Raw genomic sequence first — 22886 nt, 5'->3', positions numbered from 1 at the left:
CCCCACCACCACTGACCCTGCAATGATGTCTCATAGAACACGGCACCCAAAGCAGTAAGTACTGGAGATGTTTAACCACCAGCTCTCAGGTTATAAAAAAGTCCTGCTTTGTAGCATTTGCCAATCACCATGGTGTAAACACTCTGACCATGGCTGATTTCAAGTGAGGTCACTGAAAGTAGTGTTGGGAAGAGATGCACACAGCGGCTCTCAGGGGCTACCATGAGCCAATTCCAGCACTAAATGAGTACTCATTGAAGAAAGACAGAAAGATAGAAGAGATTGTCTGTATCCATGAAATAAGCAGCTTCCTCTCCCCAGCTAGAGAGACATCAAAATTTAAAGGGGGTCAACTGGTAAAAATAATATATCCTCCAGGGCTATAAATTGTTAAAGAGTGAAGCTAAAAGACAGTCCTTCTGGGAAATCCTTTGCCCATCCCAGTTAGGCTCCTAACAAGGAGCTGAGATCAATGTCTGGTTATACATGCTGGACTCATGTCCTGCCCTGCCCTAGCTTGTGTCAGTGCTTGGAGAAACCCCTCAAGGCAATACAACTCCCCACTGCCACAGATCTGGACCTGAATCTTCAGGACCTCAGTCACCAGGATCAGAATATTCCAAACCTTGGTAGCAGGTCTGAGAGAATACAGGAACAGCGGTGTGGTACAGTACATGGCAGGACCTCATATACCTGAGTTAGGACATGCAAAGCTTCCAGTGACTCTAGAAAGAGCCCTGTCACTTTCAAAATTTGGGAGGAAGAAGCAAGGGAAAACTCGGTCCTCACCTGTGACAGATCCTTGGCAAAGAAGTCTCCCTCGGTGCCTGGGATGGCATCGTCTAACATCTCCCAGCGTTCTCCGACACGAAACTCCATGACGTAGCGGTCAATGGGAAAGCTGTGGTTGGCAGGTGGGAGCCAAGACAGGACCACACCCTGCTGGGTCCGATTGGCTGTGAGGCACCGTGGTGGGGAAACCAGCACCAGGGGTTCTGGAGTTGTGATGGGGAATGCTGCAGTGGCCGGAGAGAGAAGGGAGACAGCACAGGAGTGCTAAGGTCACTGCGTCCTCATTGACCCGGGGCTATCTTCTGGCTCAGCAAGTGTCTCTGGGGGCACCGCGGCCCCAAGGTGACAGGTCACATGCCCACACGCCAGTGCATGCATCATTTCAGGAGCAAGAGTGTTGTAGAAACGAGCCCTCCTGATCCAAAGGAAGGAGGCAGAGCATGTGCGCCCAAAGCGTCATGCTCCTGTCTCAGAGTACTTCTAAAAGTCTCCTCTGAGGGAACTGAGTTCCTCAAAAGGGAAAAAAATGGGAACTACAGGGAACAAGGAAGAATTAAATAAGATAGTATCTTTAAAAAAAAAAATACTACAAAATGTATCTTTTGATCTCTTCCAAGGAAGTAGGAATATCTTCCCACACACACGGTTCCCCCTTCCAACTCCCTTCTTGGCCCCGGTGGGAAACCAAGGCCCAGCAAGGGGAGCTCGTGAGTGGGGTAAGCACTCTGTCACTGCTGCCCCATTTGGTGGCAATAAAGCAGGCCGGAGTGGTGCCACCTGTTCCCAGCTGCCCTCTCTGGCCCTAGAGAGGAAAATAAACAAAACTGCAGCTAGAAGGGACAGAGAGAGCCGCTGGGTCCCGGAAGGAAGAGTCGGCCACACACCTGCCACCTAATGAGGCTGGGGGCCAGAGAAGAGAAGTAGCAGGAATACAGGAGGAGGAAGGCTTCCCAATGTCCCCTGTGAAGTCACACGAAGATGCACACATGTGACCTGACCAGGAAGGCTAGAATTCAAAGCCTCTTCCTTCTATCTAAGGATGCAACAGGAATCTGGCCAAAAAGTGTTCCAGTGTTGGTCGAGGCACTTTGGTCCAGACAAACCTCACAAAATGGCAAATCCTTATTGGAGATCAAATGAGAGGGCTATATAAAGCGTTTCGCAAGGTGCCTGGCATACAATAAGCAGTACATGTTAGCTGCCAGGACCATCACTGCCCTCACTGTCTTGATCCACCCCAGCTCTTCTGGGAAATACCCTCAAGACATCCCCGGCCCGGGCCCTCACCTAAAGTGTTCACAGTGACCACCTCACTGAAGGCGCTCGTCCCCAGCTTATTCTGGGCCAGGACACTGAACTGGTATGCTGTCTCAGGCTCCAGGGCATCCACTAGCAACCAGCTGGGTCCTGGTGGCACTGACAAAGACAGCCAATCATGGGGTCCAAACTGTGCCCGCTTCATCCTGGCCAAGAGAAGGAGAGAGGATCGGGGACAAGAGGGTGGGGTGGGTTACACTGGCGACACAAGAGTGCATGCAAGGTCCTCACGGAGGTGGCAGTTGGTGGACCTGGTCTTCTCAGGTTCAAGGACGGGAAGAGGTAATGACCAAGACGGGATGCCCTACCCAACTTCGGCTGTGCCAATCCTCACGATGCCAGGTCACCAGCCACTGCCAGTACCTCCTCTTCTAAAAGGCACCCTTAGGCGTAAGTCAAAACACTGCTTAAAACACTAGTCAAATTACCAATTGCACTTTGGGAGAATCTCACCCTGATCATAATCCTAAGAGTGGCCCTACCTTGGGAGAGTGAGGACACTGGAAACAAGGCAGGTACCATAGTACAAAGGTGAGGTTGAGAAACTCAGCAACAGCAGGACTAAAGAAAGAACCCAAGTGACCTCAGTCACCCACCCTTCCAGGTACAGCCAAAAGTGGGACCTAGAGAAACCCAGAAGGCTCACTCAGTCCAACCAGATTTGAGCCCTCTGAGGAGGTCCAGAGCATAAGACAAAGATGACAAGGGTTTCCCCAGGATCCCTAAGGCCTTAAGGGTTAGAAATCACAATGAAAGGGAAGGTCACACTGCGTGTGGAGCACAGTAACACTTGTTCTACATGGCCCACCTAATTCCACTGGCAAGGAAGCCAGCCTGTCTGCCGTCTACAGGTGCAGTGGACGGCATCACCACTGGGAGGAGCCATCGTCCTGTGTACTGAGACACTAGGCAGCCCTCTGGCATCCCTGAGCTACAATTTAGTGGATGCCAAAGGGTTCCCCTCTAAGTTAAAGGCTCACTACCAGATATACCCAGGAGTTGGAGGTGAAGCAGTGGAAAGCACAGCAAAAAGAAGCTTAAAGCCAAATGTCTCAGTCAATACATGGAGAGTTAAAGGCAGTCAGAAAAAAACAGAGGGAAGGAGACCGCCAACCTTTGTACCCGCCGTTTCCCGCCAGGCACCAAAGCAAGTGAGCAAACTGTGACAAAGCAATGCAGGTGAGCAGCAGCGTGAAGCAGAGCCGCAAGCAGCAAGGGAAACCCCAATCTATGCCCAGACCTTCCACCTGGCATCCCCAAAGGTGGCTTGGCCATGCTAAACGCCCTTCCCTGGCCACACAACATTCGGCAGGGTTGTTAGAGGCCTCCCCACCCCCCACCCCGTCCCTACCCTGCCTCAGGAAGGCTAGAGAAAAGGAGTGGGAGGGTGCTCTAGTTGCAACTCAGAGTTCCCCAAGCTCACCATCTAGGTCTAGTTTGCCTCGCCAGAGCTCAAAATGCCTAGGACTGAAATTCTGGGAAACATCCACCAAATCACCATGACGGGAAAGAGTAGGTTCCCACTCAACTTTCCTTGCTGTTGAGAAGTTTATCAAGGGCTCTCACTGAGTCTCCAGGTATTTCCCTCTGAATATGATTTGTGCAACTCTGAGGTCTCTATCTCCCCCAAAGTTTGGGCAAAGATGTCAAATTGCTGCATCTGGCCAAATCAATAACAGAGATATAAACACAATAGAGACACACAGTACTACAGAGAAAGTGCAGATGCTAAAGACCAGGCCAGAAAGGTAAGCACCCCTTCACACTCATTTCTGGAACCACTGGGGAAGGGACAGAATGAAAATTGGATTCTATGCTTCCAGCTGGGCAGTTTCACAATGCCCTTGAAGATTAGGAGTCTCTTCCAGACTCCAGAGGATAGAGGAACCTAAAAGAAGGATGAACTAAGGACACAAAAAGGGGGCAGTGAGATAAGCTAGGGAGAGAGCAGCAGAAGGTAACAGACAACTCAGGCAACAGCCCAAAACGGCTTCCCAAACCTTCTGGGAGCAGAATACAGGAGCTCCCAGAGTCCCTGAGACACACCCATCCCCCAGAAGAATTGTCACTGTGTCGACACACCTCATCATCTGGAGGACTGGAGAAGAACCATATCCTTCTCGTAACCTCCACCCACCCCAGGGACTGACTCAATTGGGGGTAGAGAGGGAGAAGCAGAGAGCAAAGCATGCGGGGCTGACTCACAGAGGTCCGTACCAAACTGAGAATGTCTGCTCGAATCCTCCATCATAGCCTGGCTCCCAGGACACGTTGGCAGTTGTCATGGAGACCTGGACCCGGACACTGCCTGGGGCATGGGGGCTGGTGCCTGGAGACCAAATGGAGACCTCTCAGACTGAAAAGGACTGAGTCCACTGCGCTGGGCACCCATAACCTTGCTGCATAGTAGCAAAAGGCAGTACCCCAGGTGGAGTGACTAGGGATGGGGGACACTGAGGAGCTGGAGTCCAGGCCTCTGGGTAGGAAGGCTGGAGAAGGAAACCTGGCCCACCGTGCAGTCCAGTCCATTTAGCAGGAAAGGGCATGAGTATGAGGAATGTGGGCCAAAGGGAAACCAGAACACTCCGTGACCCCAGGACAAACTCCTGTGCTCACCTGTCAAGCACAGAAACACTCCCCGTTAAGGTCACAGGCAAAGCCAAAAAGCCCGTCCTGTAAAGTTCTCCAGCCTCAGGAGATAGTCATAGCCACCCAAACACCGACGTGAGGGGCAGCACAGCACAGCAGTTAAGAACTTCAACTTGGATTTGAGGTCGGGCCCACCACTCATCAGTGATGTGGCGCTGGGCAAGAGGTTTGATCCCCGCCAGCCTTGCTTTCAATGAATGTCTACTGGGGCAATAGTGGCTCCCACTATATAAGTTGCAAATGACAAGGCACCACTTGGTACAGAGCCTAGAACTGCTAGTAAATGCCACAAAAGTGTTGGCTGTTGTTACAACTGTAGCTGTCTGTCTCCTGAGGGGCAGGCAAAATGGTGTACGCTGAGGTCCTGGGGACACACACCTCAGGCAGATAAGTGGGATCAGAATACCCGGCGGCCCCGGAAATGTAAACATCAACCACCTCCTCTGCGCCAGGCCCAACCCGTAGATCTCGGCGCTGTCACCCCGCCTAGACCCCCTCATTTCAGGCCTTCCAGCTTTCCCACTAGACCCTAGACTTGGAGCTCTGAGCAGTTGTTACTGGCCATGAAGGTGTCTCGTTTCTGTGTCAGGGGCTTGGTGGGTACACTCTGCCTGTCCTCATCAGAAAAAGACCTACCCAGGACAGGCCCCGTGTCCCCTCCCTTACACAGAGTCCACAGAGGTCTCGGGCTGCCCGCGGCAGACTGCTGGTTCAGGGTGGAGTGACTTGGGAAAGACACCTACCCCTCCCTCGCACCCAGACCACCACCCGCCTGCCCGCGGCTGCGTACCGATGACAGTCAGGTGGGTGCTGGCAGTGATGCTGGTGACCACGTTGGTAGCGATGCACTCCCACTCCCCGTGGTCCTCCTTGCTCAGGGCTCGAAACCGGAGACTCCCGCTGGGCAGGGTGTTGTGCTTGCTTCTGCTGGGCTTCCCTACCTTGGCCAAACAAGGGGGCAAGGAGGAGGGCGGGAGCAGGCCGGCAGGGGAGGAGTCGGGTCGGGCAGGGGAGAAAAGAAGCCACCAACACCTCAGGGGCCGGAGAAGAGGACGGAGAGGGCAGTGCCTGAGCACTCGGCCTGCACCCCTCCAGCCTCCTCTTCTAGGGCGCCCATCTAGAAGTCACCCCGACTCCATAGCACCTGGTCCCCCAGAACAGACTCGCCTACTAGGTCCTTCCCCTCCACCCTGCTTCTCAGGAGCTCCAGAACCCAGAGGTACCTTTCTCCATGTGATGACAGGGAAGGGGTCCCCTGCAGCAGCACAGGGGATAAGCAGCTCCCGGCCGGCCTCCTGCCTGTACTCCCAGCCTGGTAGCACCGTAAAATACGGGGGGTCCTAGGGAGAGCACAGTAAGGCTATGAAGGCGGGCATTGGAGGTGCCCGCCACATGGAGGCTGCTCGCAGTCCTGGGCCTCACCTTCAGGACAAGCCGCGCAGGGGCAGACTGGCCCATGGTCCCCAAGGTATTGTAAGGCACACAGGTGTAAGTGCCGAGAGCCTCCTCTGTGGCCTCCTCAATTCGAATAGAGCCATCCTCCATCAAGGTCCAACCTAGATTCTGCCAGAGCAGACAACAGAGCGGTGAGCCACGGTCAGGGGGTAGACACTCAGTCCCAGACCCACCAGGCCAGACCTGGGCTGGGCCATCTCCACTGGCCAACCTGGGGGCAAGGCCCGGACAGAGCACCGGTTACCCTGGGGACGAGGTTGTCTAAGTGCCCTGCCGGACCACAGACCTCCATGGGAAGCAGCTCTTTGCTTTCCCAGAATTCTTGGTGGCAAGTGGAGGGGTCCTAGCAGGGAACCAGACCCCCAGAGGCAGCACCTTTGTATCAGCAGGGTGCATCTCATTGTGACCCCACATGCGTCTCTCTAGCACCTTCTCAACCTGCAGGGGGCGGCCATCCTTGTTCCACTTGACCACAGTGGCCGGTGGCTCTGCATCCACAGGGCAGCGGATATAGCCATGAATTCCCACGGGCACGTAGATTACAGGGGGCATGTTGAGGACACGGGCTGGGTCTGCAGAGGGGTAGTGTGGGGTGGGAGAAAAGGAAGATACAAGGGAAGTCAAGAAGGGAGAAATCCAGGCAGGGAGCCGGGCCACCACACAGATACCCCAAGGCGCCACCTTTCACACCCTCCACCCGTTCAGTAAACACTGCATGTCCTCATTGCTCAACACAGTGCTAAGTGCTATCTATAACAAGATGGACAAGCCCTGGCCCTCCTGGGCTTACAGCCCAGAGGCCACCCAGTGCAGGCTGCAGACTTCTTTTGTCTGTCCAGCCTACAGTATTCTTAAGCACTTCTGTTTGAATGCTCGGAGGCATGCAAAGGCACGCGTTGGCCTGCTCCAGTCTGCAGCGCTCCTCAAATGTTTCTACTCATGAACAGTATTGCCAGGCAGGGGCTCTCATGCCCATTTCCCCAGCCCCTACATACTAGACTCCAAACCTCAAAGTCAACATTTGACCACACCCTCCCCCACCTGCTCCTAATCCCAAGTCCTTATCACCAAGCAGCTCCTCTCTCTCCACATCCTAAGCCCAAAGAGAAATGGCAGCGCTCTGCATAAGATGGGCAGAGGCAGACCCACAGGAGGTTCTCTCCTCTCCATTCTGCTGGTTGCCCAGTCTCCCAGGCCTCAGTTTCCCACTTGTGCAGTTGGAAGGCAGAATCAGCCTTGGACACAGAACAGATGACAGGTTCCCGGAACAGCAGCAAGAGCCGCACACCCTGTCATATAGGTGAGTCATCACCTTTTGATTCTCCCCAATTTCCCTGAGGGCTACCGAGGAGAAAGATCCAGAACTTCCAGGGAGGCAGTGAGGATGAATGAGCTGGTATCTTTTAAGCATTTGGAGCTCTTCAGAGAACAGCATTACATAAATACCAGGCCGAGTTATATATTTAGACATAGCTTCCTACTTTTGTATGGTGGAGGTTTTTTTTTTTTTCCTCCAAGATTTTCAAAGGGTTTATGAATGGGAAATACTCTGAACACTGCTTTTTAGCAGAAATAAAGATCCTTGTCTCACCCACCTGAAAATCTCACCCCCCGGATTCTCTTTGAAGGCAGGAAGGAGGTAAAAAAGGACAAGTGGGAATGGGTGATGGGGCTGGAGAGAGACAGGGAAACCACACCCCCTCTCAGAAGAAAACTGGCCCATGGCTCCGAGAATGGGGCCTCAACCCTGGTTATCTTCATCACCCGTCCAAAGATCACCCCCTGTTGGCTCCCTCCCTCCGCCACTGCCACCTTCTTGCCCAGGGGACATAAGCCAGCTGAGATGCTGCTCCAAGTGGAGTCTTCCCTTCCCTTAGCTCCTTCATATCCAGCACAACTTAGGGCACATGGTAAGTCACTTATAAATAGCTTTTTGCCTTGCTTTTTCCTACTGCAGGTCTGGGTGGGACAGACCTGATGTCCTGGGTCACACAGCTTTTCTTGGACCTCATAGCTCTTAAAATTGTGGGACTCAGAAAACAGCATGCTGAACGTCCTTGGAATTTGCGGAGAGCAGAAGTGGAGAAATTACGCCTGTGCCCCCAGCAGCAAAATCATTGCCAAGAAAAGAAAACGATGAGAACAAGAGGTTAGGAGTTCGACGAGGCTCGCCTGGCTCCACCACCATGCCCATTCAACGGCAGACAGTACGAACACCCAGCTCTGTGAAGCAGGGCTGGAGAGGAGCTCCACCTCCTGGAGTCATCAATTGTTCTTCTACTACTTGTCCCCAGCGCAAATGCTGGCTCCAGACTGTTATACTTCTCACCCTGCCACTTCTTGCCCCTGGAGGTGAACAGTTCTACACCAGCCCTCAAGTGATGGAGAGCCTGTCACCTACAGCAACAACACCGGGCCTTTGTTGCCTGAGTGGCAGGGCCAACAGCAAATCAAAAGGAAGACATTAATCCTCATTACTCATCCTTCTCTCTCACAGTGATCGGCTCGCCAGGGGGGTGGGGAAACAATGACTATGCTGAAGTATTCAAGATTAGCAAACTAAATGATTGTGATTGCACAAAAGCCCTCGATTGTTTTGGCAGGAGCAGCAGCTCATTCATTTGGATCTCTGGCAGCCCCTGAGACGCCCAAGGAGGAACAGGTGTTAGTAGAACTGGATCAAGTCACCCCAGAAGAGGGTTCTGTACCCTCGCCCCACACACCTGCCAGGGTGGGGGAAGGCAGAGAGCTGGCAGGAAATCTCACCCTACACAGGTTCAAGCTACAGTCCCTCAGATACCGCACCAAAGAGCATCTCTTTCAAGGTACAGAGGTGCTGGCTAGCATTCAGTACAAGCACAATCGTTCAGAAGGTCTGCCAATTCTCGAATCCAACCAAAGCCTGGCTGATAGAATGAGTTAGCCGGCACATGCAGTGATGCCTGGCCCACAGAAGACACACCAAAGGGCTTGTTTCATCTCGACTGATCAGCCGAGGTTTCGGCCTCTTCTTGGGCTGTCCCTCCTTCCTGCCTCGGTCATCCCTCCATCCCATATTACCTCGAATGACGTTTGGTGTCTGCTGCCCTCCAGCCTCCAGTCTGGCTAATGTGGTCTGAACCTTTTGGAACCCCCACCAACCAAGGGTCTCCCTCACCCCTACTCACACTGCACAGTCAGGTAGGCCGAGGCTGAGGGGGAGCGCCCCAGACTGTTGCTAGGGACGCAGGTGTACTTCCCTGCATCCTCAGGCTTCACCCGGAAGATGATCAGGGTCCCATCGATCAGGATCCGAACTCTCAGCTTCAGGTCACTGTGAGGAGACAAGGAGACATGGAGGCGAAAGTGTTGGCAAGTGAGAGAACAGGGTCTTCCATGAAACACCAGAGGTAAGATAACAGTGAGAACCCTCACCCCCATGCATGAGGAAGGAGACCTGGTGTGCCCTCACATTCCCAGGGTCCCTCTCAAGTGTGCAGACACTGGCCCTCACACGTGGGACATGTGGACCAACCACCCGCTCTCCAAGTTCTTAGAGCCCAAAGGCAGCCTGCAGCATCCCCTTCTCAGGAGCCTTGCCCCTGGGGACTTGGCTGGGGCCCCCCGGAGGGCTCAGGGCAGGGTGCTCACTTCTGAAAGTAGACGTTCTCATCCTGCCAATACCAGGTGTAAGTGAGGTTGCCGGGATACGCCTCCGCACGGCAGGTGAGCAAAGCATCTTGGGATATGTTGACAGTGATGTTCTCAGGAGGGGACACTATGAAGGGAGGCCCTGGGGACACAGGAAACAAACATGACCTCACCTGGGGGGGGGGGCAGGGGAGAACAAGAGCAAGAGGGCCTCCCAGGAAGCTGTGAGATACCTCAGAAAATGTGCCCTGAACCCTGGGATGGAGCGCTACGGCAGCACTGGACCCCAAGAGTTAGCAGCACAACCCCAGGAAGTTGTCATGGAGATGCTCCTAGCTGCTATCAGTGCTCAGGCTAACCCTCCCCCATAAACACATGGGTCTCCTTGCCCATCCTTTTCTCCAGCAAAGCCCCAAGCGGGAGGCATGCGGGAGGGTGAAAGGCCAATCTTCCAGTCCAGAGCAAGGAATAATCTTGCCTCTGAAGGAAGAAGGGGTTTGTGCTGTTTACCAGGCAGAGGGTAAGAGGGCAGCTCAGGGGAGAGGAGGAGGGGAGAGCAGAGTGAACAGAGGGTAGAATTCCAGCAGTCCCCAGTGCTGGCTTTCAGACAGGCTGAAGCTGCCACCTGGCTCTCTCCTGAGAGGCCAGCTCTTCTCCAAGCTGCAGAGGGACCTCTGGCCCATGCTGCCACTCAGCACTCCAAGTCAGAAGGAGGCAGGAAGAGCACGTGCCTCAGCAGCCCGGACAGCCTGGACAGCTGCCACCAACCCTCATCAGCTCCTCCAGCAAGTGGTGGGTTGGAGGCGGAGCGGGTGGAGGGTCACAGCACAGAGTGAGACCCCAGGGCCCAGATGCCTTCCCTTTTGGGGCACTCTGGAGCCCCAGGCAGGGCAGACTGGCATCTCCGGGTGCTGACCATACAGACCCCAGCTCTGCCAAATGCACAAATGCCCTCAGTGTTATTTAAACATCTGAAGTTTGGATTGAATTCCTATCTTTACTTATTGATGCCATCACTAATGGATGGAGACCTAAAGGAGATCTTCTCCCCTGGGGAAGGTGGACACATGGAATGACATTACCTGGACAGATTAAAAAACCAGAAACCCGCCCAGCATGGGGCCTCATGTCACCCATGTGACGACCACAACAGGCTACCATGGGAGCTCCAGACATGAGGCACACAATAGGTGGAGAAGCCCCACCCTGTTCCTGATGGACTGCCCGCATCCACGTGCACCCAGCTCTGAGAACCATGCCCTTGGAAAACGCTCCTCAGCTCAGCTGGAAGTCCCTGAAAAAGGCCCGGTGCGCAAAGAGGCTGGATAAATCATTCTTACCTTGGACAAGCAGATGAGTAGTATGAACAGCCTCCCCCTGGATGCTGTATGCACGACAGGTGTAGGCGCCTCTATCTTCCCGACTGACGGATGTCACCGTCAGGCTCCCATCACTCACCTGAAACCAAGGTGAAACAGAGCTTAGCACCCACCCACGGGCCCTGCAAACACTATTCTCAGGTGGAGGTGGCCTTGGGGCTCATGCACCTAGGGGATATGAAGGCAGATGCCTCCTTTTCCATCTTCCTCCAACGACACAGACATCAGCCAGTCTGCTCGCTATTTTTATTTCCCATCTGTGTCTTTGCACAGTGTCACTGGTCATATGAAGTGGGAGACAGCCTTGGAGAGGGTGAAGGAGGCAAAGAAAGGGAGTGGCCCCAACGAAGAACCACACTTACCCGGTATTTCCCACTAGCACCTAGGAGTGTCCCTTCTTTGAGCCAGGTGACAATCGGCTTAGGGTTCCCAAAAGCTGTGCAGGTCATGGTAACACTACCACCCTCCTTGGCCTCAATGTACTGGGGGGGTGTTTCTGTAAAGGTGGGAGGAGCTGCAAAGAGACCACAAAGGCTCAGAGTGGGATTAGCAGGCTGCTGCCCTGCACACCTCACCCACCTGTGCCAGGCACTATGCCCGTGTGAGCATGCGTAACGCTCTGCATGGTGGAGGATGAAAGAAGGCGGAGACAGGTAAAACACTCCGCCCATGACTCTTACACAGGGACAGAAGACCTGAAATTCAAAGTCAGTCTGGCTGGGTCCAAATTCTAAACTTTTCCCATTTCCTTGCTAATTCCCAATAAACACGTTTGTTAAGCATCTGTAGGAAAGCACTGAACTCAGCGCTAACACAGACAGCTCTCCCCTGGCCCTCACAGAGCCTACATTTGCCACCAGCTCCACAGACTGTTCCATCATCCTTCAATCTTTCACCTCATGATCTTCCGGGATACCCATACTTCCTTAACCCCGGCCTAGCCAGGCCCTCACATCTGGGACATTTACTATCTGGCTCCATCTAGGCCAGCGGTTCTCAACCTTCCTAATGCCGCGACCCCTTAATACAGGTCCTCATGTTGTGGTGACCCCCCAACCATAAAATTATGTTCGTTGCCACGTTATAACTGCAATTCTGCTACTGTTATGAATCATAATGTAAATATCTTTTTGTTTTCCGATGGTCTTAGGCGACCCCTGTGAAAGGGTCATTTGACCCCAAAGGGGTCGTGACCCACAGGTTGAGAACTGCTGAGATTCTAGGCTGTCTGCCTTTATCTGTGAAAGCCAGGCTGCACTGCAGGCTGCGCCCTTCTTAAGTCTCCTCTGATTATGCTAGCTTGTCCCCGTACACCATCACCTGCATTGGAGTTTTAACTAAAATTCCATCCTGTTTGGATAATCAGCTTTTAAGAGACTCTGTCTTGTTTCTCTGAGCTGCTTGTAGAGGCAATCTAGTCAATCTTGCCGCCTTGGACTATCAGTTCTATATTCTGAAGTGACAAGGAATGGCCCCACTTTTGAACACCAGCCCTGCAGGTCCACAACGCCAGGCTGGGGCAGGCCATTTTGAGCTCATCTCAAGGCACCCAAAGATCAGGGCCAAGTTCAGGTGTCAACCTGTCACTTGTTGTGTAACCCTGGGCAAGTTACTCAGCCTCTTTGGGCTTTACTTAAACCTGCCCACCCACCCACCCTCCAGAATTGATGTGAGGAATAAATGAGATAAAGTGTGTGAAAAGGATCTTGTAAAATGTAACATGTAAAATGTTGGTTATTTTGCCAGTGCTATCATTATCATCTCCCCAGGAGCCTCTGAGAAGCTTTCAGAGGGGTCTCTCCTCTCCAGACAGCTCTGACCCAAGAACTAGTCAGAGGGCTTTAACATTTGGTCCTCCCACCCCACCCCTCTGCCAACCTCATCTATCATATTTCCCCTTCAATGTGCTCTAACCACACTGTCTTCTTTGTCTTCCTTGAATGTGCCAAGAACATCCAACCTCAGGACCTTTGCATTTGCCGTCCTCTCTGCCTGGAGCTCTATAGCCAGATCTCCTTCCTTCAGTTCATGCAACTCTTTGCTAAGATGCCAGCTCTGCCTCACCTGGTCAGTCCATCTGAGATAGCACTTCCAGCATTCTTTATCCCCTTTGACTGTTTTATTTTCTTTAAATCACTTATCACTAACCCTCCTTGAAAGCAGAGATCTGTTCTGCAAATCCCACTATATAGCCAGCTTTCAGCATAGTTCTTGACATGTAATAGAGCATTCAGCGAACATTTGTTCAATGAATGAGTGAACGAACAAACAAATGAATGAATGAATGCACACACACATACACACACCTACAGACCAGCTCAAATGCAAATACATAAAACTCTTTAAGAGCACAAACATGACAAGACCACTTTCTTCGATAATCTCCTGAGCCCTTAGCTCAGCCTGGACACACAGGGGGCACTTGGAAAGTGAATGAATATTGAATGAATTAAGAAGCACAGTTCACCATACCCACACAAAAAAAGCACACAACAGACATCCTCAAGAGAGTCAAATCTCATCCAGTGTCTAATATACCAAAAACAATGGTAAAAGTCATCCAACTCCTGACAAAGCGATCCTTGGAATCCTAACTTCCAGGCCTCTCTTCCTGCCCTGGAATGTGCGCTCGTCTCTAACAGAGCCCCTCCTCACCAAGCCTGCTCCTTGAAATACAGTTAATATGGCCACAGCCTCTATTACCTCTGGTGTCAAGCTTAAAAGAAGAGATAATAAATTAAATTACGTCCTGAAGTGACAAATTAGTTACTAATTACATAATTACTTTATTATTTAGGTGCTAATCAGAAAAGTACTTTGAACAATTTCGAGTTTTCAGGAAAATAATGGTTTGACACTCAATTATTTACTGAATTATGTGTTAGCTTGCCAGCTGAATTTCCAGGCTTAATTCTTTTTTACAAGTGCCCTATAATTAATAGTGCAGGTTAGAAATAGGCTGGTCTCTCCTCCAAGGAATTCACCAACCTAAAGCAAGGCTTGGCTTGGGCTTTTCAGGTATTTTATATGTGATAAAGAAATAATTGGGTTTGTTTCCACCCAACTGATCTTCCAAAAAAAAAAAAACACAGAAGAACAAGACAATGTGTAATTCTAATTTTGCACTGGCCTTTCATTTTCCAAAGTGGATCCCTGTCCAGAAATGCCTGACATTAAACATTCTAGTGTGGAAGGAACGGATGTTGGCGCTCCAGGCTCTTTCTTTAATAATGGAAATATTTATGCTGGAAGGAACCTCAGAACTTGGGGTTAAGGGAAGAGGGAATGAAAAGGGAGAGAGATCTCATTGTCACCTTGGGAGGTGTCTGTGCTGTTCTACCTATTTGGGACGTAGGCTTCTTGGTAAGGGCAAAGTATTCTATGAGGAGCCCTGGTTCTAAAGCCTGGAGCAGATGGTACATATTCTTAGCTTTTCTGCCTGACACTTCCTTATAAACAACCTTTTCGCATTCCCTGAGTGCACCAGCTCTCCTTCCTTTGGCCTTTCAGGCATGCTGTTCCCTCTGCCTGTTATACTCTTCCCCACCTCCCACTCCGGAACCTGGCTAACTCCTCCTCTCTGGTCAAGGCTCTGCATGGGGGTCATTTCCTCAGAAAAGGTCTCCATCCCCTGTGCTCCCAAGTCCATGTTGCAATTGTCTCTGGACTTGCCTGCCCACTGCTGCATATCCCCAGAGCCTGCCAGAGTGGACATCCAAGAATGTGTTTTGAATGGAAAATTATTGGTGAATTCGCAAGGACTTTCAAACTACCACAGTCCTCTGCATCCTCCAGCCATAGGGACCCTCCTGTGTTACCACATCCCTGCTGGTACATTTTCATCTGATCTCAACTGTTTTTGCTCTTGAGAAAGAGGACAGCCAGCATCTTGCATATAATTACCCACATGTAATTAACATTTCAGACACTGGGCAAGACACTCTCTCACACAGCATTTCATTTAATCCTCACAACAGCACTGCAAACAGGCATTGTGTTTGATAACTGAGAAAACTGAAGCTCAGAGAGGTGACTTAACTTGCCCAGGATCATACAGCTAACATGAAATGGACTCATGAAATAAACTAAATCGCTTTAGGGTTTTGTTCCATGCCCAATCCACTCCGAGCTATTAGGAATTCCCAAAGAATCAACTCCCACTTGTGAAAACCAGGACAGAGACGTAATAGAACACACAATTCTACACTAAATTCTACTTCCCGTTATGTGAGTGTCTACTGAATGCCTAGGTCTCAGATTGCTGAAATGAACATCAGCAGGATGATGAGAAAGGAGAAGGAGACGGCACTTGGAGATTTCAGCCCAGTTTAGGAAAGGGCAAGAGAGAGAGAGAAAGCAACATGGGGACTTCTGGCTCAGTGTTCAGCCAGTGAAGCTTTTAGCAGCAGATTTACCTTCTTAATTATGTTTTGCTTGCACTAATATTAAGATGAGTTTTCATTCCTGGCACACACAACAGCTGGCATCAGAAAGAGGTGACTCAATCTCTTGCTAGGTGGTGGGGACAACCCACCCAAGATTTAAAATCAGCCTCCAATCAATCTCTAGGGACAAGCTGACAGAAGCCAACTGCATCTAGTGGGTCAGGCAGCCCGGACTAACAATGACCTAGGGCTGCCATCTCCAGGTTTGCTTTTCCCAGAGGCCCATGCTCTGGCTAAAATACTCTGTGCTTCCAGGACCCTGGATAGATCCTCAAGCCAGAAAGAGTATGGCCTGACCCAATCCATGGATGACCCAGCCCCACAAGGTAGGGCAGACAGAGCTGTCCTTCAGGGCAGATCAATGCTGAGAGAAGTTTCCAAGACAGGAACAACATCAATTTCTCTCTCCCAACCACAGCATCTACAGTTGCAGACATCCAAACCATAAGGACCCAAGCTGTGTGTGCACAGCCAAAGCATATATGCCATTGAAGCCTCAATAACTAGCATAGTGTCTATAACACAGTGGTGGCTGAATACATTTTGCCATACACTGAATAAAGAACAATAAGGGTCTGGCCAGAAGAACAAAACAAAACAAAAAAAGCCTGCTCCCCCAATGCAATGGGGACCATTTTCCTTCAAATTTTCTCCATAGTTCTAGCCTCTACGAGCTCCTCCAGAGGATCTCCTCCCAAGTCAGGACTCCCAGTGACACAAGAGGGACACTCCAATAGGGGAGACCCAGGGGGCCCAGTGCCTGGTGTCATCACCATCACAGACCCAGGACCCTAGCCGAGGCCAACACCGGAAACCGGCAAATTCCCCTGGGGCTGGCTACTGAAAAGCATCGCACATAGCACAATTCATTTAACCTGAGTTATAAATAACTGATAGCCATTAAAATTGTTACTCTTCCCAGGATTCTTCCATTTTATCAGACAGTAAACCCAGTACAGGCAGGGACGGAGTCTGGGTTTGCTCAGCATTGTCTTCCCATCATCTGGTGCAGGGCTTGGTGCACAGCAGAGCGTCAGTACATATTATGCAAATGAATACATTTAACATGGAACCAAAATGTCAACCTGAAAGGGGAGGCTGCAATGGTGGGTCTCTGGGAATTCCATTCGAGAGTTGGGGGAGGCATTTCCTGGGCTAGCAGGGCCTTCCCAGGGCTGGGAAATGGTGCCAGCAGCTACCACTTTGGCCTCCACAATGCCTTAACCCTCCTGGTTTCAAGAACCAGATTCCTACCTCCTTCTAAGGAACTCTGACACCACCACCCACACAAAACCCCCACCTCGTGCCCAGGGGGCTGCTCCTTCCTCAGACTGCACTGACCCAACAGGCCCTGGGGAGACAACTCTGGGGGTGCAGGGCCCAGCCGTGCTGAGGCTCCTCTCTGCAGCAGGAATGGCGTGCAGTTGGGAGACAGGCTTCCCCTAAAGCAGGCCCTCAGAGAGTGGGCTTTCCAGGTTGCCATCCCCAGGAAGAAGGCCCGTACGCACCATTGATGGTGAGGTGGACCCAGCTGCCATTGTGAAAGGTATCATACTGCTGATCCAGCATGAGCACTTTGCACTCGTACCAGCCCTGGTCCTCAGAGCGAACCTGCTCCAGCCGCAGCGATGCTTTATCGTGAAGACTCGCCCGGCCTGGGAACAAAATGGACAAGAGCTGCAGCAGCCATCAGGGTGAGGCCAGCAGCTCAACACCCCCCACCTCAGCCAATCATAACCTGCAGACCCTTTCCCATGGCAGGGCCCCAACATAATAGCTGGCACCATCCTCCAGCCACAGGTGGCAAAGCCAAAAGCATAAAGCTTTGGCCATGGAGTCACACTCCCTCCCGAGCCCTCCAGCCTCAGCTGGCCCCACCCAAGCTGCAACTGCAACTCTGTATTTGGCACTGAGAAGAGCCTCAGTTGCTTAGAACACTCGCCTTCTTTTGACGATCTCTTGGGACAAAGGAAAGGCATGAGGGATACAGAGGTGAGGGGAAAGAGGGAGGAAGGGAGGGAGAGAGGGAGGGAGGGAATGTGGGAGGTCTAGGGCAGGTCCTGGACACCTCCATTCAGGTGGAGCAACACTTCTATATAAGCTGAGTCCCACACCCCACACTCCTCTGTCTGACTACCCTACGGCACGGCACAGAGGGAAGGCAGGCTGGGGACCAGGGCGCTGGGATCTCCTCCTGGTCCTGATGCCAGTGCCAGAGAGGTTGCTCATCTAGCTGGAGCCCAGTGGCTCCAGGAACTGAAGGCACAAGGCCTATCAGCCTGAGAACGAGGCATGGGCTGGCCAGCAGAGCCATCTTCTTCCACTTAGGAGGCCATCTTTGTCTCGCTCAAATCTTTGTCTCACAGCACTGAGAAGGTAAGCGTTGCAGCAGGAGCCAAGCAGAATGGGGAGCAGCCCCCGCTTCCTCCATGATGAGCGAGGATGCCCGGCAACCCTTAGGGTCCTCCCTCCCCTCACCCACCATCTCAGCCCACCCCTCACCCCAGAGTCACAACCTTCTCTGCTTTCTTCCTTGTCTCAGCACTGGCAAGCTGCCTAAAAAACAGACTATCAAAACCAACCAGGCCACAGAGAAAAAGAGAGACATAGATAGGCACAGGAGGGAGAGGGAGAGTAAGGGAGAAAGAGAGAGAAATGGAAGCTTTCTGAGAGAAATGCAATGCAGACCTCAGTCGCCAGAAGTAAAGAAAAGCAGTGTCCCGCAGGCTTCCTCTCTTCTTTTAAAGCCCAACACACATGCATATGCAACACACACACGCACTCTCTCTCTCTCTCTCTCACATGTGTGTACACTCACTCCCACATCTCATGTGCACAGACACACGTGCGCACACACACATGCCCCACGCCCCGGGCGGGCACTGGCAGTGAATCACAGTGAGGTCAATGCTGGCAGGAGTAATTGTGGCAGAGGAGGCAGAGAGCAGGTGCCTGCCAGAGGCACAGACATACACTTACACTCAGGGACGGGATGAGGCCCAACTTCAGAGCCAGAGGGAGGTGTGGGTGCAGGCAGACAGAGCAAACCCCACAGCTGCCGATGCCGCACGACTCATCACGGGCAGCGGCTCTGACTCAGCTTCTTCCTTCACAGAGCGGCCCACTGCCCAGCCTGGCACTCCCACCGGGTGGGCTTTCTAGGTCGCCTTGTCTCCTGCTCCTGCCTCTGCCCCTGCAAACCCCAGGCTGTACCCCAGGTTTAGGAGGGCTTCGTGTCTGCATTTCACCCCCTCTTCCCTCTCCTCCCAACCACTTAATTAAAACCTACCAGAGTCCAAAGGATGGGAAGAAAGAGGCAGAGACTGTGGAAAACAGAGATAACAGAGCAGTCAGAAAAAGAGAGGAGGGGATAGAGATAAAGGCAGGAGGAAACATGACCACTGAGAGCTGGGTCCCTAGACCAGAGGGCAGCCCTGACAAAACCAAGGGTTGGCAGGAAAGGGGCCCAGACCTTACCTGCATATTCAGGGTCCACATGGGGAGGGTAGTAGCCAAACTTGATGAAGATAGGGATGGGCACCCCAAACTTGAACCACTCCACAACATAGGGCGGGGGCTGTCCTGTCACGGGGTGGATCACGTCGCATCTCAGGACCACGCTCTCGCCGGCTCTTGCTGTCACAAACTCGGGCTCCTCTCGCAGGCCGTGGGCAGCTAACGGGACAGCAAAGTTGGGATGCAGAGAAGGAGGTGACAAGGAGATCCTGCCCATGTTCAAGGACCTCTGCCCCCACCCCAAGGCCGGCTTCCCCCCAGACCTCTTTCTGAAGAGGAGCTCACTCACTCCCCCAGAGGGTACCCAGTGCACCCTGCCCCTCTCTGCCCAAGTCCCTCAACCATGAACCTGCAGGGAAAGAGGAGAGGAGGAAGAAGATCAGAGGGGAACAGCTCTCTTCAGTCCTGCAGGCCAGCCCTTCCCTCTCCAATCCCAAAGAGCAGAGCCATGACCATCCCTCCCCCTCCTCCCCCGCCAAGAATTCGAATGGGTCTGGACATTGAGAAAGTGGAGGGGCCTCAGCCTCTCTGTGTGGACCCACGGCCCAGGCTGCTGTGGCCAAGGGTAAACTCAGACTATCTTCCTACACCAGGTTGCTTCCCACCAGAGCCAGTGAGGAGCCGCACAGCCAGCCCTCCCTCCGCCCTCCTCCTACGCCCCACCCCCACTCAGTCTGATGTTTGCAGCACAAAACAAGAGTGCTCTATACAGGAGCAGGGAATCCCCAGCACGCTGAGCAGAGGCTGCTAGGGGCAACACCAGAGGGAAAACCTCACAGGTCTGAGCTGGCCTCTCAGGCCACTCCTCCCACTCCCTGCTGCTGAAGGGGGTGACGGGGCATCCAGCCCTCCAGTTTCCAAGCCCCAAACCTATCAGGCTGTGAAGCCCCAGACATCACCATTAGGAGAGCAGGATGCTGGGAACAGAGGAGGGGTCCCTAGGGCCTACTAACCTCAGCCAGCTAAGAGGAAACCACCCTACCTTGGGTACAGGACAAACCATACAACTGAACAAGGTGCACCCATGCTTCTGACAGGGGAGGGGGACAAGGCGAGGAGACACCCCCCTACCCCCACCAGGGAGCTGGAGGTTAACCCAGACACTGCTTCACGCAGCTGGACAGCATGTTCCTGAACCCCTAATTGCCTAGGCCCCTGTTGGAGATGTGCAGCCTCCACCTCCATCCAGCCTGACACTCCTCACTCCCACACCAGGCTTCCGTGCCCACAAAGTCACCTTGTCCAGCTTACCTCCCAGTCACAGGGACAGCTGGGGAAGCCTCTCCCGCCTGCCTTCCATTGCACTGCCCAACACAACCAGCACTACCCAACACAACCCGAACTAGACCAGGGCTTTCCCCAGCCCCACACACGTCCCCTCCGGGGCCCTGCAGGCAGCACCAAGGACAGCAGCTGCTCATTGAGGCTGAGTGCCAGGTTGCTGCTGGGACCTCCCACCACAGCACAGAGAGGATACCCGGGAGAGCATCATCTGTGTCTCTGCGTCTGTGTGTCTGCCTATCTGTCTATGTGTCATGTGCCTCTGGATCTGATTCTTACTGCATCTCTGACCGGTGTGCTCCTGCCTGTCTCCTTCACCCGTCTTTGTCTCTTCTTCATAACTGTCTCTCTGTCTCTGTTTTTCTCTAACTTTGTCTCTGTCTCTGCTGTCTGTCTGCTCTCTTGCTCCTTCTCCATGTCTCTACGTCTCTCTGTCTCTCTTCCAGTCCCTGTGTGTGCGTCTCTCTCTCTCTCTAGCTCCCACTCTATGTGGGTGATTCTGTCTACTTGCCTGTCTCCCTGTTTCTACATCTCTATCAGTGTGTGTGTGTGTGTGTGTGTGTGTGTGTGTGTGTGTGTGTGTGTGTGTGTTGGGGATACATGGATTTCTGTTCACCTGTGCAGAATATTGCCTGCTTTTCTGTGTGGATCTCTGTCTCTGTGTGTTTCTGTGTTTCATCTCTCTCTGTTTTTGTATGTTGTCTGTGTGTCTCTGTGCATCTCTCTTTCTCTCCCTCCCCCTCCACCTCTCCCTCTTCTCCCCTGCAAGTTGCGGAAGGAGGAGGAGGCAAGACCTTCCAGAAGCTGATTGGCTACCGGTGACATCACTGTTTTCTAGAGAAAGAGCTAAGATCACAGAGTATTTTTGGAGCAGAGCAGAGTGTTGCACTCACCTGCCTGAGGCCCCAGCAGGTTTCCCAATTCCCCCCCACCACCACCAACCTTGCTTCAGACTACATTCAAATTCCAGCCCCTCAGGGAAAGCATGGAGAGGGCCCAGCTGCGGCAGGTGCCTCCCCCACAATCCCAGGGGCAACCAGATAGGGACAAAGCCTGCCTCCCAGCATCTGAGAAGCACAAAGGCTGATCCTGGACCCAGGAGGAATGGGCAAACAGTGGGCACCACGAGTGAGCAAGGAGAGCAACGTGTGTGTGCATGTGTGTGCGCACATGTTTGTGTGTGTAGCTCTTGGTCAAAGGATGTGTGTACGCATGGGGATGTGTGCATGTGGATGTGTGAGTGTGTACACAAGCGAGCGTGTATAGCACAGACTTTTGAGTAGACGAAAAGAGGAAAACAGGATCCTGGTGGAAGAGGAAGGAGTTATTCCCAGGGGCAGAGTTACCTGGTGGGGCACTTGGAGGCTATCCACAAAAGGGGGCTCCTTCCCAAGGCTTTGGGCCTATAGTCTAGGGCAGCAGGAAGAAGGGCCTTGGAAACAGCATGGTGGCTGCCCCCCTCTACCAGTGAAACTGGGCTCTGGAGCTCTCTGGCTGCTGGGGTTGAGGGCTCTGGGGGGCAAGCCCTGGAGGTGGGTCGGCTCTGAGCTCTGACATGGGTTCCTACAGTGCTGCCGACTGCTCATTTGCACCTCCTGCTGCCTCATTCTCACCTCATGGCAATGAGGCAGCCTCATTCACACTTCCCCCAGCACTGGCACCACCTGAGGCCCACCCCTGAGCCAGGTGGCCCCACCCCTCATCTCTTCTCAGGACTCTGTCCACTAGGAACAAGCAGCTGAGAGAGGACACAATGAGATAAGTACCCCAAAGATGAGAAGGCAAAAGATACAGAATTCCCCAAGAAGAAGGCAAACAAGTGCGGGGGGGGGGCTGCCCAGCCTCCATACTCAGCACCTCCCTCCTGGTTTTCTGTATCCCAAACTATCAGCTTTTGTCATCTCCTCATAACACACACACACACACACACACACACACACACGTTCTCACTTTATCACCCACAAGCATTTCTCCCTAAGCTTGATCCTTTCTGAGCCAAATCATGTCTAATAAAACACTTTCTCTAAAAAAGCCCACTATATATATTTTTTTAAAAAGAGTGAACAGGCTAGCAATGAAGAGTAGGGAAGAGGATTTCGATGGAAGGAGAGACAGAGGAATTCAAACCTAGGAGGACACCAAACCCAAACTGAAGGTGAAAGAGATTCAAGAAGCAAGGAAGGAGGCACAGAGATGGGTATAGTGCAAACCAGACGCAGGCAGAGCCCAGCCCAGGGCGACAGAGAGTACTCAGGGCACAGAGAACTCAGCCATTGGGACATAGACACAGGCCTTCAAAGGACCCAGAACAGGGTGTGTGTGGGGGGGAGGGGTGGGGGCGGGTAATGACAGAGCTAAGGCTGCTGCTTCAGGGCAAGCAGGCAGGCTTCTCCCCAGGAGGGCTGGCTGGAGCAACTGCCCA

The 22886-nt window shown here is 52.6% G+C and overlaps 1 protein-coding gene across 3 annotated transcripts in view; it reads right to left on the bottom strand.

Annotated features, from left to right (window-relative positions):
• Nucleotides 1-22886, bottom strand: part of IGSF9B (immunoglobulin superfamily member 9B) — a 73087-nt gene that overhangs the window by 42417 nt on the left and 7784 nt on the right. For 2 of the 3 annotated variants that reach the window (XM_019623838.1, XM_019623839.1), the window contains exons 2-14: nt 19145-19342; nt 17176-17322; nt 11585-11736; nt 11184-11301; nt 9844-9985; nt 9381-9526; nt 6643-6785; nt 6181-6321; nt 5982-6098; nt 5549-5699; nt 4315-4438; nt 2080-2255; nt 790-1016 (exon numbers count right to left, since the gene is read on the bottom strand). In XM_019623838.1, the coding sequence (XP_019479383.1) occupies nt 790-1016; nt 2080-2255; nt 4315-4438; nt 5549-5699; nt 5982-6098; nt 6181-6321; nt 6643-6785; nt 9381-9526; nt 9844-9985; nt 11184-11301; nt 11585-11736; nt 17176-17322; nt 19145-19342 (1982 nt within the window). The remainder of the gene's footprint in view (nt 1-789; nt 1017-2079; nt 2256-4314; nt 4439-5548; nt 5700-5981; nt 6099-6180; nt 6322-6642; nt 6786-9380; nt 9527-9843; nt 9986-11183; nt 11302-11584; nt 11737-17175; nt 17323-19144; nt 19343-22886) is intronic. The other variant, XM_019623840.1, reaches the window with a different exon arrangement.

This window comes from Hipposideros armiger, unplaced genomic scaffold, assembly GCF_001890085.2.
Source record: "Hipposideros armiger isolate ML-2016 unplaced genomic scaffold, ASM189008v1 scaffold_566, whole genome shotgun sequence".
In the NCBI taxonomy this organism is placed as follows: Eukaryota; Metazoa; Chordata; class Mammalia; order Chiroptera; family Hipposideridae; genus Hipposideros; species Hipposideros armiger.
The sequence above is the reverse complement of the archived record's forward strand: the minus strand, read 5'-3'. Positions and strand labels throughout refer to the sequence as shown.